Source organism: Sander vitreus, chromosome 20 (assembly GCF_031162955.1).
Source record: "Sander vitreus isolate 19-12246 chromosome 20, sanVit1, whole genome shotgun sequence".
In the NCBI taxonomy this organism is placed as follows: Eukaryota; Metazoa; Chordata; class Actinopteri; order Perciformes; family Percidae; genus Sander; species Sander vitreus.
Window position 1 is genome coordinate 14,667,073 of NC_135874.1, and position 22,128 is coordinate 14,689,200.

General features: G+C 39.5%; 2 protein-coding genes across 3 annotated transcripts; one reads left to right on the forward strand and one right to left on the reverse strand.

The window, feature by feature from the left end:
- The first annotated feature begins 290 nt into the window (after nucleotides 1-290).
- Nucleotides 291-3,131, forward strand: iah1 (isoamyl acetate hydrolyzing esterase 1 (putative)). The gene is made up of 6 exons (XM_078277989.1): nucleotides 291-403; nucleotides 549-601; nucleotides 798-946; nucleotides 1,529-1,690; nucleotides 1,800-1,921; nucleotides 2,755-3,131. Exons 1-6 carry the CDS (start codon nucleotides 341-343, stop codon nucleotides 2,929-2,931), a joined length of 726 nt encoding a protein of 241 aa, XP_078134115.1. The 5' UTR covers nucleotides 291-340; the 3' UTR covers nucleotides 2,932-3,131.
- Nucleotides 2,034-21,100, reverse strand: adam17a (ADAM metallopeptidase domain 17a). 2 transcript variants are annotated; one of them, XM_078277986.1, is made up of 19 exons: nucleotides 20,872-21,100; nucleotides 20,484-20,616; nucleotides 17,266-17,399; nucleotides 16,811-16,899; nucleotides 15,757-15,943; nucleotides 14,003-14,133; nucleotides 13,646-13,732; nucleotides 12,422-12,547; nucleotides 11,851-11,995; nucleotides 11,387-11,478; nucleotides 10,622-10,774; nucleotides 9,644-9,843; nucleotides 9,399-9,502; nucleotides 9,137-9,271; nucleotides 8,367-8,497; nucleotides 8,089-8,167; nucleotides 7,784-7,872; nucleotides 7,531-7,590; nucleotides 2,034-2,918 (listed from the first exon to the last, which is right to left on the reverse strand). In XM_078277986.1, the coding sequence occupies exons 1-19, from the start codon at nucleotides 20,975-20,977 to the stop codon at nucleotides 2,874-2,876; spliced, it is 2,226 nt and encodes a 741-aa protein (XP_078134112.1). In that variant the 5' UTR covers nucleotides 20,978-21,100; the 3' UTR covers nucleotides 2,034-2,873. The 2 variants fall into 2 exon arrangements, with proteins under 2 accessions (XP_078134112.1, XP_078134111.1); XM_078277985.1 differs by lacking the exon at nucleotides 2,034-2,918 and adding an exon at nucleotides 4,503-5,277.
- Between the last annotated feature and the right edge of the window lie 1,028 nt (nucleotides 21,101-22,128).

A 22,128-nucleotide genomic window follows, 5' to 3' on the forward strand; every position in this document is an offset into this window, starting at 1 on the left:
AAATGTTTACTTTAATGAGGCAAACTTGGTGATAGTTAGCCTGATTTTGACTTTCTAAGTCAAAACGATGAGATAATAAGTCCAAATTATAATAGTAGGCTAAGTCATTAAATCAACATTTTGATCATAAGTATTTTTTATACTTTTGTCATTCTTATTATAATGAAATTATATTTTATACACGTTTTTGTTTGTATAATTTTATACAAAATGCATTATTGAGCTAAATATCTGTGTAAAAAAAAAAAGTAATGATGAAGACTTTTATTTTGAAGTCTGACCATACGTCACAACAACCTCCTAACCGGAAATTTCGTTTTGTGCGACAGTCACTTTCATTATGTCGAAGTTCAAAACCGTAATTTGGCCTAAAGTCATTTTATTTGGGGACTCCATCACACAGGTTAGCTAATGCAAAATCATTTTCAAATACTGTAATACTATGCAAGCCAGCAGTTCATTCTAACCAACTCACTAACGCAGTAGTTAGCATTTGCTGCTAGCTTTCTAGATAATACTTAATGAAACAGTGCTGTTAATACTTTCAGTTTTCATTTCAAGCCAATGGCTGGGGTGCAGAAATTGCCGACAAACTAGCAAGGTCAGTAGTTCCCATTTATTGGTTCTTGATTTGTTGTTACCGTAATGGAAGTGCTCATTTAATTTGTTAGTTTCTGGGAGTTATGAACAGAAATGGCACTGGTGTGCTTTTTATTTTTTAAATACAAGTCATGTGTAACCAGACTAACGTGCCTTCGACTAATATATGAATCTGACGTTATATATTTTCCCATCAGAAAGTGTGATGTTGTAAACAGAGGACTGTCTGGCTACAACTCCAGATGGGCTAAGATAGTACTTCCTCGCCTCATCAACAGCCCAAACTCAGCAGACAACATAGCTGCTGTCACAGTCTTCTTTGGAGCCAACGACTGTGCACTGGAAGGTACAATTTTACTGACACGACCTCTAATGACAATTTAGGAAGTTTAGTAATAAAATTTGGCTACAAACCTTCTGTATCCGATTTCAGAAGAAAACATCTTTATAGTTGTTTTCTTGCTTAAAGGTTTACTCACAAGACTTTGCACACCGAGATTTTTTATGACATATATAGTATGACTTTTTTATGAAATACTTTACTATGACTTTTTTTTATAGCATAATATACTATGCATTTTTTTTATGACATGCTTAGAAAGACGTACATATTTATCAGGCAGGGAGGTCTAACAAGACACGATGCTGCAGCAAAATTTAGGATCCTGTGTGTTCGGAGCTTGGCACATACTTGAGACTAAAAGTCAGGATGTGTCAGCTTCTGCTACTTAAATTATTTATGGTAATGCAATACTTAGTTACTGGAGTACCCCTATAAATGTTTTCAGATGTCGTTCTCTGCACTTCACTGCTTAGGCTTTTTGTGATTATGACTAATGTGCTTAGAAACATTGTCACTAATAATTAATTCTCCTTTCCTAATGTTCTTGTATGAGTTTGCCTCCTTTCATCTGTTGCTGTCATGCAGATAAAAACCCCCAACAGCACGTCCCTCTGCAGGAGTATTCAGAGAACCTAAAGGAGATCACCAGGCTTCTGGCTTCAGCTGGAGTGTCAGCAGACAGAGTTATCTTCATCACCCCTCCACCTATTCATGAGCCGGCCTGGGAGAAGGAGTGCATTCTGAAAGGTAACCCTCATTCACAATCTCCTCTCTCTTGTTCTTGTATGGTAACATAGGCCATGTTTACACTCCAGGCCTACAAAGATCCTGAGTGTTTCTTCGTGTCTTTTTTCAGGATGTCCACTCAATCGCCACAACTCTGCAGCGGGGCAGTATGCCCAGGCATGTGTCCAGGCTGCCAGTCAGTGTGGTACAGACGTCCTGGACCTCTGGACACTCATGCAGAAAGATGGACAGGTGGGTACTTGTTACTGTAGCTGCTGCGTTTCATTAGAGGCCACTGTAACATGAAATCCTCACACATCGCAGAGGATAACACGTTGGTTTCACAAGTATGCAACTTCCAAAAAACATCCAAGAACTTTAATGGAAAGAACTATGTATGGGACTTAATATAGGGAAAGTAGTAATAACTTCCAGTACATTAATCCCAATTGTTAATGCTAACCGCTAGTGTAAGAGATTCTTTAAGTCAGTGCACAACAGGTCAGCGGAACATGGAAAAACATGAACATGTCTACAGACAAGCATACAAATCAACATATACAGAGAATACAATTTCCAATAATAAGAGTAATACATGAATATTTAATTAATTTAAATTGAGCTTCTGTATTTCCCCCCCGCCCCCCTATAATTAGTACCAGATTACATATTTCTTTGAAGGAATGTTCCAAATGAATTATTAGACAACATTGGAACCATAATATAAAGCATTGCTGAAACAGGCAGTACAAAAACTGTCCATTAGATTCTTCATTCAAGTAAATTCCAGTTTCTTTAATCATCCAATAAATTGAATGGGCAGGAAAAATGTAAGCTTCTTTTGTTTGTTGGACATTTACAATTTTAGATACATGTAGTATATATTGTCAATATGTTATTAAATGTTTAAAATCTTACAATACAGTGTCCTTAAATGTTTAAAATCTTACAAATGTCTCATTATGAACTGAAAGCACTAACAATGTGACCAGACCTAGTATTGAGAGATTTCATTATACCCCATTATCTTCCTTTTAAATTAATAATTTAACAAAAGCCTTCCTGTTTTGTCCTGTGCTTCATAGGACTACACAGTCTATCTGTCTGACGGGCTGCATCTCTCACAGAAGGGAAACCAGTTTGTGTCACAGCACCTGTGGGAGCTGCTGGAGAGTCGGGTGGCTGATCTGCCCTTCATCCTGCCTTACTGGGGAGACGTGGACACAAAGAGTCCCGAGAGCAGCCTCCTCTGTAACCAGTGAAGGAGAGCACATTGGCTTTTAAAAATATTTTCAAGATCCTACAGGGCTGGATATTCTGTGAAAAACAAAACACTCAACAGCACTCCTTTGTTGCACTTGTTGGAAATGCCCAGGTGAATGAATGAAGCAGCTGTGCCAGTATGTCAAATGTGAGACCACATATTAATGTTTAAAATGCACAATAAAGATTTTTATTTTGAGATGTGTGTAGGTAATGCAAGCGAAGAACTTAAAAAAAAGAGAGAGAAACATTAAGAATATACACATCAGAATATGACACAGGACATCTGCTCATTGTGTAACAGTTCACATCAACCCAGTAGTCACTGTTAGCTACACGGTCTAGTTTTTTTCTTGATCTACAGTTAAATACATATTTTACAATTTTAACATGTGGCACAGCAGGCAACAGTGGTGAGACAGCATATAATAACAGAGTGAGGTGCATAAGTCACAATGGCACAAGGACAGAAAACAAAGCATAAAAATAACATTTGAGCACCTCTGGAAGTTTTTTTAAAATAATTTCCAGATTGTCCAGATTCATGTTCAACTGCTGGAAGTTTTGCACAGAAATCAAAGTCGACTCGGAACGGTTAGGCACTAAATCAGAAAAGGCACCACGTTTCATACACATGATATAACCTCTTAAAGTTTCAACAGCTGGACAAATAAATAAAATACTGAATAGACTACCACTCGTCCCTGCACAGTATTAAAATGTCATAAGTACAAAGGGGTCAAAAGATTATACAAGCCTACAATTTAAAAAAGAAACCATTAATGACACACAGCACAGTAAGAACATGTAAAAAATGCATTTCAATGCTCCAGTGACGTGAAAAATACTTCAAGTGTAGTTATGACTAGAGCTGGGCAATATATCGATATCATGATATGAGACTAGATATAGTCTTAGATTTTGGATATCGTAATATGACATAAGGGTTGTCTTTTCCTGGTTTTATAGGCTGCGTTACAGTAAAGTTAAGTCGTCGTCTGAACTTACCAGACTGTTGTAACTGTTCTATTATTTGCCTTTACCCACTTAGTCATTATATCCACATTACTGATGATTTATCAAAAACCTCATTGTATAAATATTTTGTGAAAGCACCAATAGTCAACACTACAATATCGTTGCGGTATTGATAAAGGCATTTGGTCAAAAATATCAAATTTGATTTTCTCCATATCGCCCAGCCCTAGTTATGACACAGAGATTAAGGATAAAACTCAGTTTAAAGTCAACATTTGTTGCTTAATATCACACTAAAATGTTTTCTTTTTATGGTAAAATAACAACCACAGAATTAATCATTTGACTGTTAAACTGTTAGTGCTGTGAAGACACTGTTCTTTGAACAGGCATTTAGGGGAGAAAAGGCCAGGCTGAGGCCGTTAACATGATGCTTCTTTTTACAGGACACACGGGCCAAATTGGATAGAGCTTTGGGATCCATGTGTGTCAGTTTTATGTTTTTTTTTTGTGTATGTTTTTATGTTGCATATTCAGAAACCATTTAGCCACTGTGTTAAGACAAAAACAATTTAACTCTGGACTTTCTTTATCTGGACAAGGACCCTCTACCTAACAGAAAAGGCACCGCGTTACTTCACCACAGGCACACAAAAACATGAATTCACTCAGTAACTACTTACTTCTTATAGTGACTTCTCATGTATAATCTGTGTTGGTTCAATCCAAGTTGAAGCTGTGTTGAATATCCACATCTCATGTTGTCCTTAGTTCTGTTTAACACCAAATCTGACCTGTAAAATGTATGCTATTACCTTTGAACAATTGCCATCTAATTTGGGATTTTAATTTTTTTTTTTTTGATGCATGTTATTTGCATGTTCCCTTAAACACATCAGGTAGCATGTAAGTGTTGTTGCTTTTAAACAAAAAGTACTGGTGATTTCATCTCAGCACTGCGTCTCTTTTGTGTCCGCCTCAAAGCATTCCTGCCTCTTGAGGCGCCGCCGGTCCCTGGCTGCGGGGTTCTGATCTGTCAGATCCTCGTAGGAGGATTTCGTAGCCGACGAGCAGGCTCCTGCGGTTGTGAAATCGTCCGACAGGCACTCCTCTCCCAGGTGAGAGTCGCTGCTGGTGTCCTCCTGGATGGTGTCCATCCGCGGCCCCCCTGCGCTGTCCTGGATGGTGCCGTAGCTCGGGTCGGGGGCCTGGGTACTGGTGCTGGCCGCGAGAGAGGCAGTGACCTGGCTCTGCTGCTGAGGGGGCAGGGAGAAGGGCGCGGTCCGGCCGACGGAGGATAAGAGAGGCTGAGGAGGCTTGACGATGCGCACCGCCGCTGACTCGAGGTTGCTCAGCATTTCTTGACTCTGAAGAGCAAGAACTAAATGTGAGACTGAAGCACATCAAAGCTGACCATCTCTGACTGAGGAGGGAGCCATTCCCTTTTTACTCCATTCTGCTCTAATCTTCATAGTTAAAACTATGAAGATTAGAGCAGAATGAAATAAGTTAATAGTCAAAACCCTAAAGCCATTTCCATTATACTTTCAGAAATTTAGTAATAGGTATCTGCTATCTCCCTCCCATTGCCATCCCCAATACCCCCTTTAAAAATGGGAATGAGTAAAACAAACATTTCTCACAGTGGACATTTTGTGTTGTCAAACAGAGGTGTAGCTAATATTAATAATGGCTGCAGTCCATTTAGGAGCACGTGGGCCCTGACATTGTGCATGCTGGCTCACTTGCAGGACTTACTTTCAAACCTAAATGGAATTAAGCCATCACTAATGTTATTAGATGCTCCTCTGCTTTTCCTGCTATCACGAGTCAAAATGTCTGCCATGACAAAGGCCTATAGAGGAATGTACCCTCAGTCTCCAATCAAACCTAAAAAAATATAAATAAAAAAAATAACAGTGCGGACAGCCATTACAAAAAAAAAAAGGTAAATAAAAATAACAACCACCTAAAGGACATTACCCTCCTCATGTTGTAGCTTTGAACAACAGCAGATGCAAAATTAAAAACACTGACAAACACTGCATCCGATTTCACAAAAGACAACAAGGTGAACCCGTTCAGTCCTCTCTGTTTGAATACTCCTTAAATGCAATCTTGCTTTCTTGTGGTAATTTCTGATCAGATATGACTCGGTGTAGATGACATGTGCAGAGGAGCACACTATAGTTATAAAGTCACATTAATCAGCTTTAGTTTAAGTCTCACTCATTTTATCTCTCCAGATGAAAGACGCAGGTGAGTGCGAGGGATGAAAATGTGCAACGAGATCAGTGATTACATCAAGGAGTAAGTGACTGCAGGAGTATCCCAAACGTGGGCCACTGACCATGCATCTTCATGGACTCAATGGCAACGCAACACCAAGTCATGGCACACGCACTCACCTATGGCGGGAGCTCTACTACAAACTTCCACCATCTGCTGCAGTTCCAATGAGAATGGAAAGGGCCAAGGCAAAGAGTGATGGACAGATCATTTGGAGCTTGAAGCTGGCAGTGACAGTGAAGCCCTTACTGACAGATTCTGAATCCATTTGTGTCCTGCTTTCACCCGTTTTTTTTTTTTTTTTAAGACTGTAAGCCAATTTAGCACCAGATTTCTCAGGACTGTCTTGGGGATGCCGTTACACATTTATATTAGGTATGTCAAAGAGACAATAAACACTTTGTCAAATTACAAAGTAAGGCATAAAGCTCTTGTGATGCCACAAACAGCATTTCTTTAACAGATAACTTGGTTTCAAATCTTGCACAGATCTCAATAACATGAAATATTTATGACTTAACGAAGCAACCATCAAAGTTAGTTTTGAAATGGACACCCTCAGATATTATCAAGTGTTTCACACTCATACACTCAGCTGATCTGCATTATCAGGACTGTGTGCATGAGGTTTGATCACATTTAATTGCCCGCAGCACTAGCACACAACCCCCGCAACTGTTATCAGGTTTTAATTCACATATTGCTAAAAAGCCTGAATGGTGCACAAAATGTGCGTTAACAATATATTTTTCCAGTGAAGCTTAGGCACTTCAAAGCAGTGAAAAGAGAACAGACACAAACCCAAAAACTAAGATTTCTTAGTTTCTTTTAACTTCAGCACATTATGTTGGGTTCATGTACTACTCCTCTCAGAGTAAAATGCTGATTGAGACAGAGTATGTTTTTGGTCCTTTCTAAATAAAAAAAAATACATAAACAATTTTTTATATTTTTAGCAAATATTCTTAAATTTCTAAGTTTTTTTTTTTTTTTTTAAACCACTGTCAAACAGAGATGCATTTGGTGGTAAATATGCAAAAAGGAAATAATTATTGTATTGTTGGTAATTTAATCTTATTTTCCTCTCATCAGGACTTTTGCTAAACGTACATGTAGCACCCAGTGTAATGGTGACAGATCATGCAGGGATCCAAACAAAAAGGCAAATACCTTAACATGAACAATCAACCTTCATTCTCCCCTCTCCCTCTCTTATTAAAGATGTCAGTGTGTTTAAAAAAAACAATGTGGGATTGTATTAGTTTCGTCAGTGTGGCAGCAAGGCTAGTGCACAGAATCATATATGGGCATTTGAGACATGAAAAACTTACGCTTGGAGGGTAATAGAAGGACTTTGTGTTCTCCTCATACTGCTGGTCAAGTCGTTTGTCCTGCGGAAATAAGCACAAAAAGGTCAGGAATGTCAGCAAGGTGTAGTAAAATAAGTAAGTAAAATAAGTAAGGTCATTACTGTAAAGAAAAGATCTGCCTTCAAATAAAGTGCTACAGAACCCAAAAAGGAGCGGTTATTGGCAGACTAAAGAGACTGGGAACTAGTGTAAAATGGTGTGCAGCGATTCTTACCACACAGTGAACCAGGATACTGAGAGGAATCCAGAAGACAAGTGAAAACATCACGACAGAGCCCACTATGTTATCAGCCAGAAACTTCCCTGATGGAGAGGGGACGTTGGTCATAGATGGTGGTAGAGACAACAGAACAGACAGACAGGTAAGGCGAGTGGCAAGACCTTGACTCAGCCCCAACAGTCAACAATATAAAACAAAAGACAGACTTTTCAAATACTCATTTGTCTGCTTCGGGAACCTTTTTACACATTAACATAGGGTGGATTATATTTCAGAGTGGCCTGTTGTAACCAACTTACCAAATGTGTTAATGTCCAGCTTGTCGATAAAATCCCACAACCTCTCGATCACGTCCTGCACCTGTTTCATGCACTTTCCCTGTTTTAACAAGAGAAAGTTGTGAGAAGCTCTCCAAATAGCCAAATAAAGCTAAATCAAACTCATTGTAACATTCATACAATTCTGTAAGAGCTTTCAGAGCTGTACTGTGATAGGAACTAAAAACTAAACATGATGGAAACATGCTAGGATTGGCTAGAAGCCTGTCTGGACAGATATAAAAGATTTGGTGACTCACGTTCCCGTCACAGAAGCCCACAGTGCAGGGTTTTCCTTTGCGAAGAAAAAGAAAACTGCCATTGGTCTGGATGAAGGGAGAGCAGGCGCCACCTTTTCCCCTGCAGCACACTTTACATGAGTTCTCCGTCTCTGCAAACAGAAGAGGGGATCAACGGTTTGATTATGTTTGCGAAATTGTAATAACTATACCCTCCATTGACACTCTCAGTGCACACATTCACTTTATTTTGCAGAGCAGGAATTAAAAGATTCCTTCAGACCTGTGAACCATCTCTTCAAATCGTTTTAATAAGCCACTGCCATCTGAAAACATCCTGCTGTGTTTGTGACAATTTTGAGTTTGTTATATATAATATTTAAATGTTTGAGTTTGTTTAACCGTTTGAAATGGTTTCATAAGCCTGGGACTTGTAGACTTTTCACATCAACTCAATAATCCTTTTAATGACCTTGATTGAAGGTCAAATATAAAAACGTATCTAGTGTCTTCCTGAGAGTGTATCTTAGTGTACAACTGTCAATATATTCCTGAATACATCAATGAAAGGATACTGTTTTTTTTATTTATCTCAAAGAAACAAATTTTTTTCCAGGTATGATTTCAATTTCTATCATTCAAGTGTCTTGATTTTGCCTATCGGGGACACTCCTGGACCTCCATGATCACTGGGAATCTGCTTTTTATTTCTCGATACACAACAATAGACAACAATCCACTTAAAACTGTTATCATTTCCCTGACCTTGTGACAAATGAACTGTTCTTTACCATTGCAAGCACAAGACTGAAGTTTCTGCATGGCCTCGCAGAAAGGGTTGCACTCTCCATTGAGACACCGGCCGTTGTCCACACACACTGTGTCGTCAGCAGCGTTTTCAGGAGGTGGACACTGACTGCTGTTGCCTAACGTGAAGGAAAGGTAGATACATATTTTTTTATTTATCAATTCAAAAAAGGTACCGAACACCACAGCAAACAGCATTCCAGTGATCGCTGCAGTTCTCGTGTTCGACAGGCAGGAGGCCCTCACCTGTGCAGGAGGATATGCCTTTACAGGTGGCATTAATGGGTTCCTGGCACCTTGTTCTTGCAAGCTCAAACTTGCAATTCCTACAACAAGGGCTGTTTCTGTCGCTGTGGAGAGAACAGAGACGTGAATGTGTGTGTTCCACAATAATTTTCTGCCATTTTAGGTCCAATTAATCCAATGTTTGAATGCGTTTCAGACCTGATGAGTGCGTTTTGTTCAATGAATCCGTCTTTTGGACCTCATACCTGCACTGTGCACCGCGTCTGAATTTGCAGTCGGCTGAGCAGCAGGGGTCTTCGTTGAGGTGGAGTAGCCCAGGATCGCACTCCTCCCCATCCTCCACTCTGGAGTTCCCACACACCTTACTGTTCCTCTCCTTGAAACACACGGGAGCCTTGAAACGTAACGTCTTTCCTACGGAGATCTTGCTGCAGTTGGAGAAGCGCTTTAGGGGGGAAGGCGAGGTAGACAAGGTTAGACATTAACTAGGAGTGGATGCTTTATGCTCAACTGTGAAAGGTGGTGTGACAAAAGACTGCTATGAAGCTAAATACTAGAATAATTGATGTAAAGTTATTTTTTAAGCAAAACAATCAACAGCTATTTACTCAAATAAATGGTTGCATAGATAAAATGTATACAAAGTCAGTGAAACAATAGTGATTCTTTTTTTGACAATACTAAGCATGAATTTACATTCTGATGCAATTCAAGATTTCTCCAAGAGGGTCTGGCTTCAAGTTTAGAACAAGTCACAACAGATAAACAGCAGCACTTTGTACCATAAATTTCAGCAAAAAAGTCATATGCATATTAGCTGTTAAGGCCAATGGCGGAGGAGGTACAGTACTTTTGCTGTCTGTCATATTTCACTGGAACAACTGTGACTCACGTTTATCCAACACTTTGTAGATTAACCAACTCAAATTCACACTGCATATCACACTGTGTGTCCAAATAACTGTCAAGATATATTCAAGCAGTTCCTTGATGGTCTTGATTTTAAGTATAATGGTTCCTCTGTTTACTGACTGCATGTGATTTTGTTGTAGCATCATTCCCACCAATATTGATAGAATTATTTCCTTAATTTTTGTAATTGTTTCTGGCCCGTTTTGTAAATTTAGCTTGTGCTAAATAAGGAAAAAAATGATTCTGCTGTATCCTACTGTATGTTGGAGTTCGAATACCACTTTTTACTTGTTCACCATTTCAGAAGGTACCTTGTTGTTGATATGGTCTCCGCTCACAGCTATAGGGTACATGACAAACTTCCCGCCCTGGTCGTCACTGGGAGCACAGTAAGGGATGTTGTCAGGATCGTGCTCTGCTCCAAAGTTATGGCCCAGCTCGTGAGTGGTTACCAAATCTGCCTCCTGATGGGACACAAACACACCAGAGTTATTCATTTAACATACCTGCAAACTCAGAAGGGCTGAAAAAAATTAAATAAATAAAAACTCTTCGGATCTACACGATTCATGTGGATTACATTTTCCCCATTCAAAACGGCAATTTTCACCCAAAAGCGACTAGTTTGCAGGTATGATTTAAACGTATAGTTTACTACTTTATCAATCAAGAACAAATCACACAAAAACAAAAAATTCTACCAAGCAACAAATGCAGTACTGACACTATGTGCATCTCCTACTCATAACACCGATTTCACTGACAAAAAAAACCAAACATGCATATTATCATAGAGGCTACAGATACAAACCCCAAACTTCATCTCAGCTCACATTGTTTTGAGACTTAACTGTACACTGTGCTGAGGAGCAGCAATATACCGCTTACTAAGGTGTCAAAATGCAACCGTGTTAACATCATCACTCATAACACCCACACAAAAAAGGTGTGTCTGCTCTCCTTAAGAGCCTACACTTGGCAGGATGACATGTTGCATAGTTTCCTGGCTAAAACCGAGTACACCTAGTAATTAGTTTTGTCAAAGAAGAGAAGTGATAGACGAAGGTAAAACAGACCTTTGTTAGGATGGTTTTGCCATAGTTCTTGGTGCTGGTCAGGCCTGTGTTGAGGTAACTGGGCTTCTTTACAGAGTGAGATGGGTAGTATGCTACAAAAGGACAAAATCAAAGCAACATGTCAGTATCCGTTTTGCTTTACAAAAGCCCAGGGCTCGACTGAACAGTTTTTCCACACTTCTGTGTCATTTTTTGGCATTTATCTGGTCTGTATTCATTACAGTCTGTCCAACTTCTATTAGCAGCTTCACACACTACTTTCCCTTTACGTGACTGTGGCAGATTTTCATTAATACTGCAACATCGATATTCTTTACGCGTGACACAAGCAGCACAATATTTTAAAATATTTAAATGATATACATTCAAGTCAGCCTACATCAACCATATATTGGTAATGTACTGTAGGTGTTGCATGATGTATATATTATATGCTATTTTGCCACTAAGGGATGTTTCCTTACGTTTTGGGCAGAGGCCGCCCAGTGCCTGAGGTTTGGAGGGGGCCACATATGCCAGCCCCAGTGTGCCCTCATCGAAATCCTGGTAGGTGAACAGGTGGGCCAGACATACAGTGGAGGCATTGTCAGCTATGTCTGAGCTGAATTGCTGAGGGACAAAAGGAGAACTATCATCTGCCAACATTTGTATATGTCAAAGTCAGTTTTACTTCCTGTTTCTACTAAACTCTTGACACCACGAGGATAAACTGCAGCGCTGGCAAAATATTTTTTAACCAAGATTTGTACTGAGCGGGACATTTCACAAACTTTGTCAACCTATTTTCCGAATGACCTCGAACACATCTTTGATATTCTTACACTGGCATTTCATGTTCCTTATCGGGCCAGCATTCCCGATACATCTGTGATAAGCTTCTGTAGGTCCAGCTTGATAGTACATTTTACACATCTGTGTCAACACATTCCACGTTCCGTTGGTTGACAATTGGATTTCACCAAAAAAATGACCCACTGTATTTCACAAACCTCCCCTCTCTTCATATACATCTTTCTCTCCGTCTTTTTTTCCTACCTCCAGAAGTCTCTTTACATCCCAGACCGCCTTTCCGCTCACAGGGCTGTCCTCCATGTTATAGTGGACCCAGCCGGTGCCAGCTTGGCCAGGGGGAGGCTTTGTAGGCTCTTTGTTTATGATAATCTGAGAATTGTAACCAAAGTCTCAATTTATGAACAATTCATCAAATTGTATTCAAAGCATTCAAACAAATCTTAGTGTACTGGCTCATGATTAATGTTATGTGAAACAATTCATAGTTCAGATTTTAAGACGCACATTCAATTTATTTTGCCCCTCAAATCACGGATGAATTATAAATGATTTTACATTGAACTGCAACATAGTGTGTCAGGAGAGCCCCTGAACCTGTAATAGCAAAGCTGTAATGCATAGGGGGAGGGGACCATGTGACTCTTAAGCTTGATTTATGGTTGTGCGGAGGCTCCACGCAGAGCCTACGTAAGTGGCCTCAAGTTTATACTTGTGCGTTGGTGTGTGCGTTGATCTCAATAGCAGGGCCGGCAGTTTCGTGTGGGGTAGAACGTGACAGCAATTAGCTTCGGAGCGAGTAGCAACTCTAGAGTCATAGTGGGAGAAACAAAGTGTCTTCCGACCACGGTCGGAAATCTGTAGCAGGAAAAGTTAACCCTCTCATTGATTTCATGTTGTTTATGGAGAAGGAGAATCAGGAAATGAGTAGAGGTAAATGCAACACTACCAAGCCACGGCCGAGTGACACGTAGTTACAGTTTTAAAAGGCCACAGCGTAGGTCTGTGTCTCCACGTACCTACGTGCGTAGCTACGGCGTAGATTTTACGCAGAAGCATACATCTCGCTTTATAATCAGTCAGCCAGCATCATGTTTTGGGGTTTGCGTTTCAAGCAATAAACATTATCTAAAAAAAAATGGACATGTATGGTAAAGAAAATTGGAAAATAATTGTGGGCAGCTAAATGAGTGCATATCTTTTCAGTGAGAAAACCCGTGACTCACAAAATGACAAACAGTGTATCCATTCATTCCCAAATCCTGTGGAACTAATTAAATTACCCCACGGGGCATACACAAAAAGCTTTCAGTTCCTCCGAAGAATGCTGTCCTCAAACACACTGAGGGACAGTGATATTCTCAGCTTCACTTCCGGGAGTGACACGATGTAAAACAAAGCTATCATGCTGCAAGTCAGACTTGAACCATATTACAGTGAAGTTCAACACACAGCCAGCCACACACACACCTGATGGATCTGGACCCCATAGCCTTTGAATTCATCATCCCAGGTTGTGTTCCTATAAATGTCATCAACTCGATCAATCAGCTCAATCTGGAGTGAGAGAAGGAGGCAAGAATTATCATACAGAAATATATAACAATATTACAACAACAAAAAATACTTATACGGTTATATTAGACATATTGATAGATTATAGATTTGTCAATTTAATGACGTAAAACTAAAATGTGGAAATCAAAAAAAAGAAAATAAAGCAATACATTATCCTTTAGTTCTGTTCAACTTAATGCCCTATGTTTAACACTTTAGATGGTGAATTCGCTCTGCACTACTTTTGAACATAGCATCGTAAAGACAGACCAGGTAGTTGAGAGTGACGCTCTCTTGTCCGCGGCCCATGTGTTTAAAGAAGCGATAATCTGCAACTAGCAACAGGGGGCAGGTATTCTTCTTGTGATCGTGAGCCTGTCTCTTCTCTCTGTGGTGGGACCCTACAAGGGAGAAGCAGCAGGAGCAGTAAGAGAGACAGGAAGGGGTAGAGAAAGAAAAATGGTCACAGGCAGACAAACAAAAGAAATAGTAATGATCTGTTTTTTTAAGCATTGCCATATTCAAACAGTCGACTAATCTTGCATGAAGATAGATACATTAACAAGTTAAACAATGAGGCCATGCTCCAGTATTGCACTGTTAATTGCCCTCATTTTCACATTTAGCCGCATGTCTTCTTTTTTGTTTGCCAGTGAACTGATTAAGCGCTGCTTCTGTTCTTCAAGCCAGAATAAAATAGCATTTTATATTTATAGTAGAGTGCATTAAAAGTAAGTATTAAGGGGTCTACTGTATATACACAACGACAGTAAACTACAGCCAATTTCACACATAGACCGCGCAATGTTAGGTTCAATTACCCAGCTAGAGCAGAGGTATATGGGGTATACTCGAGGGTTTTCAATTCTGTACAAACAATTGTGTTGAATCTGTTACCACATAACTTCACTTATAGATTAAGTGATGCTTATTTAGCATCTGCAATACAAGGTTTAACTTTGTAAAGGTAATGCTTAGGGCTGCAACCAATAAGAATTTTCATAGGCAATAAATAGTTGCCTATATTAATAGTTTTTTCTTCTTCAAAAAATCCAATAATCATTTAGTCTATAAACAGTGGTTCTCAAAACTATTAATAAAATGAGCCAAGTTAAATTTCACTGACATAATATAATGTGAAACTTTTTATCCATGCATGTTTCTCAAGAGTTATATCTGTTTGAAAATTGTAAGTTTAACTTTCTCAATTTTGTAGTTTACAAATATATTAAATTGCAAATCCTCACATTTTAGAAGCTGGAAGTAAAGATCTTTGATCTCACTGTCACAGAAAATCGCAAAAATCTGAAGAGACGCCTCATAACTTCATACGACCTAAACTCTTCAAACAATGAGTAGTTGAAGAATAACAGAAAAGGACAACAGGAAGACATCCCATTTGAGCATTACATCATACACTTGGCTGTACACTGTTCAGAAGTGTGAGTGTGCACTGCCCTGGCTTCCACAACAAGAAGTGGGAGACCAGTGACGACTCAGTCTTCTCATTGGGCAGCAGAGCCTCCATGAAATTGAATGCCTCCTCCATAAGAACCTTCACCCCTAACTCGTATCCCCAATGAGTGCTTTCCACCACCAGCCAGTGAGAGGTGTGTTAGATGTCTCTGGCACATTATCACCGTTACATGCTTTACATTTCCAAAGCAGCACAAAAGAATCAAAAGGCATTTGGTTGTTACATAATAGCCACTTGTCAGCAGTGTATATGTGCATAACTTAGGCTAGGTTTTATAGATAAAAAGGCTTTTATTAAAAGTGACTGTTACAGAATCTAACACCTACCTCCTTTGTCTAAGTACTACAGCCTCCTCCTTCCTTCTCTCCCCGTTGTTATCCTCCTACTCTTTTATCTACTCTTTACAATCCACAAACAAGAGCACAGAGCCTAGGCTCCACCAGATTTGTGATCTTCAACCCTCCTACACATTTTCACTACAAATATGACCACACACACACAACTTTCCAGCCCTAGTGAGGGAAACAAACCGCAGAGCTCAGCTCACCCTTTTCTTGGTCCACCTCCTCCTGCCCATCCAAATCCCTGGCAGTCTCTGGCAGCAGCTCCTTAGCCTCTGCGTGGATATAACCACACACCTTTGGAGAGACGATGCGGCTCAGATTCCTAATGTCATCTGAGCGATAAACCAGCAACCTGCCATCAGCTGGGGAATCTGTAAACCTCCACAGGGGCTGGATGGCCAGAGAAAGACAGGTGGAGTTAGAGAACAAAACAGAGGAGTCAGAGAGGTCACAAGGAGATGACAGGGTTGGGAGAAAAAAACATTTAATCAAAAGCAGAAAAAGAAAATATAGGCGAGGAATGACAAGAAAAAAGACAGATACTGTATGAATTAAGTGGTGTATGGCCCCCTTAAAAAAATAAAAAAAAAAACAGTGTAGTAGTACAATAATGGAGCTACAACTCATACACTGTTTAACCATTTTGAATGTGTATAAAAAGGAATCACCAAGAGGAATTTACCCTCACTGTAATTGTTTCACTTTAAAACCAGTTTGCTGGAGAGCATATGTCACTTTCAAATCCTTACAAAATGCTGCATACTTTTCTTTGACATACCTACACTATAGATGTGGTACATTAGAACAGTTAAATCCTCATGAGATAAACTGGGCTACAAGACATAAAACCTACCTCTCCTACTCTAGAATATTTTACATCAGCTACTACTATATCACATTAATATTGTTGGGAGCATTCAGTGTACAATTGCCTTTTTCTTGATTTCTTTGTGGCTTTAGTAATGCTGATAATACCATCACAGTATTCAACAGTGTGGGCTCTCAACTGTCAAAGTCAAAAATGCCTTGGATGAAGTGTCTTACAAAAAAAAAGAAAAAAAAAGGTACAGTCAATACCCTCTCTATTTGGATTCTACACAGACATGATGATTTTCCACCTAGCTTCCATTTTGTATAGACTTTGCCCTCTAAGAGCTGTTGCTATTGGGTTTATAAACCCAATAGCAACAGCTCTTAAGAGGGCAAAGCCTACACAAAACAGAATCTGGAGTTACAATACGTAACTATCATTCTTACCTCTACGTTGTACTCTGCTTCATCAGTTAGAATGTGAGCAGAAAACTCATCTCCTTCTATGTGTGCCTGCACACGTGAATGCTCCTCTCCTGCAAACACAACACAAATCAGGTTAGTTTTATTAAAATAATGACATATGGAGACTAAATCCAGTAATCTATCAAGTAAAAGTTGTAATGATAATTTAACATACTATTGTATCAGTCAGTATCATCTTAACATAGCAGTATCTGCATAAGCCCTACATTAAAGTTATCACTCATATTTGGCAAATAGTGGCAATTATTTGATCAGAATTTCTCAGATTAAAAGGTTTTAAAAATAATTTTGTCTGTTAAGCTTTACTTGTTTTGCACATGCAAACAAAGACTCCTGGGGAACATGGGATCAGGGAAAAAAACTCGCTTCTAAAAAACATATTGGTGAATCCCTAGACCTAGAAGTTACTCACTCACCTACAACATGTCCAGTGAAATAGTTCTGAAGATGAACATCGTAGTTTTCCTCGCTTCCATGTTTATCAACAAACACCGCTTTAAAGTTGTCAGTGAAAATGTCTGTGTTGGTGGTCAAGTAAAGCTTGAAATTTCTGAAAAACACAAAACGAAGCACAATATCTACATTAACCTAAACATGATGACATGCCGTCAATACTACGAGGAGTCACATGGAATTTAGTGTTTAGTGTTTTACTGCCAAAAATACTGCCCAAAATACTTTGGGGATAATGTCTCTTTATTTGAGGCTGTAGTCTGATCAATGAGATTTGAGAATTGACATTTTTTCCAAGTTTATCCCAATACAATACTTTCATTGGAGTTATTGGTCAATGTAAATGTAATTCTACGTCCTGTCCATAATGGCTGTGAAGCGATCCTTTCTCAGCCCGACTTCAATGTAGGTGATGGGGAGTAAAAAAATCCACATTCCTTGTTCCGTGCAAAAATGCAAAGATCAGCTGAGGCCAATATGACTCTTTAGTAATTTATCAAGAGGGTAACTTCCAAAGTTAGTCATTTAAGTAAAAAAAGAAATTCCATCTTTTTGTTTCTGTTGACAGTGTTTCTAAGTTGCAATGGACAGAGTGTAATACAGAGAGGGAATTTCCTAATCAAAAAACTAATTTTGGAAAATATCTACTTCATCAGACTAACTGCCGAAGCATTATATTAGCTAGAAGGTTTGTGGATTTTGACCCCCTGGATTTTAACTCGGTCTTGTCTAGGTCCTGGATAAAAAGGACTCAGGATTTTATTTCAAGACCACAACTGCAGGGATATCACTAAGTTGCCTCTGCATTGTCTAATTGTATGTGTTAACATCATTACTGTGATTGGATGTAAAACTGTCTGCTTCAAACGCAACCAATAACTTCACTCATTACTAATTTGAAATTTGTAACTAGGTGCTTTCTGACTGGATAGTACTTGTACTTTTTAGAGGAAAAGTACACTTCTAAGCAGTTCTAAGAACTACTCTCCCCCAAAATCTTTTTTTCCGTTTGCATTTCCACTGGCCAAGTGGCCATAGGGACTGGTAGGAGGGGTAAGGGAGTGACGCAAGCACGGCAACGGTCTTTATAGCATCGTCACTAGACCTTAGCGCCACATACAACAACAAACGATGCTAATACTTGTGCACTTTTCCTATATTAAATGCACGTCCATTCTCGTAGTAATTCACGTAATGTTTTGCTCAACACAGACGGGGCTTTATTATACTCTGAACAGACCCCGCCTCTGCCCGCTACGCTGTGGACGTGTGTGACTGTGTGTGTGTGTGTATGTATGTCGGCCACGCTTGTGGAGTTTAACTCCCGAAAAGACAGTTAACCACAGGTTTCCGTTAATCTTATGATGGACATGTGTTGTGATATTTAAACAAACGAACCGTCAACGGCAAAATAAAAAAGCCTCTTATTTACGAGAGCGGTCTGAGAGACCTCCAGCTTACCGCGAGGTGTCTGAGCATGACTGGCCGAGCGACGAGCTAGAAGCCGGGGCAGGCGCTTGCTGGCTGTCGCCTCACTTGAAGCTTCTGAACTCCGAAAGCTTTGAAGCAAATTGTCAATTCGGCATCAATTTTCGCAAGACTGCCTATATTCGAAATCTAAACAGTTAATTTCTCGCCTAAAAACGTTGTCAGAAGTGAATTTAATGATGAATAAGATGGTGAAAATTGTTAAAAATGTCCCGCTGTTGCTCTGTCTGCAAGTTTCCGAGTTGGCAGTGGGCGTGACTTACAAGTTCGACCAATCAAGTACACCTAGGAAAAGGGAAAAGACCCTGCTCTGAAGTAGGAGCTAAAAAAAAAGTATGCTACTGAGGCCAGAGGAACTTAAAAATCCCCAAATTTTTCCTGTCGGAACACAACGAAAAAAAGTGTTCTAGGAACGTTTAGTTCTAAGAACTGCAAAAATCCCTCCGGTCAGACTCCCTCTCCCCGTCCCCTTAACACGCACTCCCAACAAAGTGAATGCAGGAGAAACTCTGGCTGTCTGGCACTGGTCTGGTCTTGGTCTTGACTTTGTCTCAACCACTCAAAGTCTTGGTCTTGGTGATGACTTGGTCTTGGTTTAGGTGGTCTCGACTCATGGGCGTCAGTTTGGTTTGAAATGTGCTGGGGACAGAGACGCATTCGGAAGTACATTTCCAGAAGTGCTGGGTACAATGACGCATTCATTTTTTTTTTCCTCTTTCACGCAGGTCATGATTTGAAAGACGCTGTGTAGCTTACTAAAGCATAAAAACGTGGTTTAATGTACGTAAACAATGATCAATGATTACCAAATTTCTCTCTCATATTGCTCCTCATAACCACTGAAAACTCAAAAAAAATCGAACCCAAAGTCCAATTATTATGGACGTTATCTGACATTAAGCGTTTCTGCTTCACATTTTCAGCAGGGCAGCAGAGCGGCTGTGGGTTGACTCCCCACGGTTCTCATGGGGTTTATAAGTCATAACGTGGTTTAATGTACCCAAACAGCGACCAATCACCACCACATTTCTGGCTCGATTTTTTGACAGTTTTCAGTGGTTATGAGGAGCAATATGAGAGACAAATTTGGTAATCATTGATCATTGTTTATAGGTACAAGCTTTTTCCTCGCCATAGGCGCCAATGAAGAAGACCACGCTAATGTGAGATAACTTATATAATCGTTGGTTTTCGGTTTAGTTCTTTTGACAGGCGTAAGTGTTCATTACAAGATATGGCCATGGGGAATTTGGTGATCATTGATCATTGTTTAGGTACATTAAACCACGTTAAGCAGAATGTCCCGACAGGCAGTGTAGTGAACAGAGCGTGCAGCCAGGGCAGCAGCATAGCGGCTGTGTCAGTGCATGCCCTGTGAGGAATTGGGGATAGAGATTGTTGTGGATTTTTAGGCATATGTTGCACAAGAATTGTGTTATGGACTTAAACTAAATTGAGCTCGAGGTTTTCAAAAAAGTGGTGGGTACAAAATGACTCATGACGAAATCTGGTAGGTACCCGTACCCACCGTCCTCACCGAAATCGACGCCTATGTCTCGACTACAACACTGCAGCAACCAATAACGTTTTCGATATGTGCATGGGCGTGTGAGTTTTATTTTAACAGTCTTGAAAAGATGTCCGTCATTACTCGAAAGATCAAAACAACTGTTCTTCGAGGTAGGCTCTGTACCTGTGCAGGGCCTTGAAGCTCACCAGGCGCTCCAGGTGGGATTGGGTGTGGACGTCCCTCTTCCTTACAGAGTGCAGCTGGAGGCCTGACAATGGCAGCACCTCAAAATCTGATAGGATGGAGTGCAGAGCATCTGGAACACATGGCGATAACGGTCACACACGACCAAGCAAAAACTGCGTTTGTTCGTTTAACGTCAAATACTTCAATCCGCACATCTAATCCAGTCTGAATTATGTGGCTTTATTTGCCAATGCCTAAACATTTTATGACACATAACGGGATATCATCAATACCAGTGTTGATAATCACAGGAAATAAACACAGCACAAATAACATTAAGTTAACATTAACATTAAAGCTAACGTTAGCTTGCTAAATTGCTTACCGAACTCGGGGTTTTCTTCGTGATTCTCTTCCGTAATAACTCTTGATTTAATTGCACTGTTGACCCAACAAGGAGCCAGCAAAGCAATTAAAAGTATGCTCCTCATTTTCAGCCAGCTCAGTCAACTATACTAGTATGGTCATTGTCACAAGTTAAGTCAGTTTGTCGGTCTGGACAACTAGCTAGTTAGCGAAGCTACCCGGAAGTAAGGGCACCGAGTGGAAAACATCCGCTTTTAGCATACTTGGGAATACGTGACGCTACATGCTGCACACAGGTAGTTCATTTATGACATTACAGGTTTGGTAATCGACGTTTCAACGATCGATCCATATAGTGGTATATTCCTTAGAGGAGTTGACATTACAAAGAATAAATGCTCAAATAAATACATCAGGAATTATAAACAAGCTGTAACTCTGCCTCAGGAAGATTATTTTGGGGCTCGCTTTATTGAGAAATTAAATGGCAGGACATTTGGGTAACTTAGTTGGAGACTAGCTAGCTGTTAAGACTATTGTCTTAATGACACAGATAAAATGTTTCCTTTGAAATTTGGAAATAACATATAACCAGCAAAGGACATTAGAGATTTATACTTGGTATTGAATATTCTTGCATTTCCTGTGAACTAGAATAAGAAACAATCTTTCATTTATTTGATCACTGCAGTATAATTTACTAGAATATTTTGGGTTGATGTTCAACATTTTGTAATAAGTAAAACTGGCAAACAATTTAATTTCAGGATAAAAACATTCTTATATGTTTTAAAGGTAATGAGATGGGGGGGGCAGGGCAGTATTTTATTATTGGGAAACTTCCACATTCTTAAGAAGAAATGGACGGACTCCAAACCAAACTTTGGACATTTCTATCAAGAACTGCATCAATATGGCTACACTATAAGAGCACTTAAAAATAAGAAGGCAATTAAGACTTTTGTTTTGTAAAAAATTAAGACTTTTACAGGTTTTTATTGATATATTATACTGTATATATACATATATTTGCATATGCCTCTAGTATGGACAGTTTTTGTGTGTACATACTGTTAAGGTACTTGTAATATTAAAAAAATAAAAAATAACTGCATACTGAACCCTACTGGAATTTATTTTTAAGTTGTAATTGGTGGAGTTGTTACCAAGTGTATCAATACCGTATATACTGTTGGGCAGTTTAATCTGTAATAATGTATCATATTTTACAATCTAATCGTTATTTTTATATAAAATCTTCAACCGTAAAGTGACC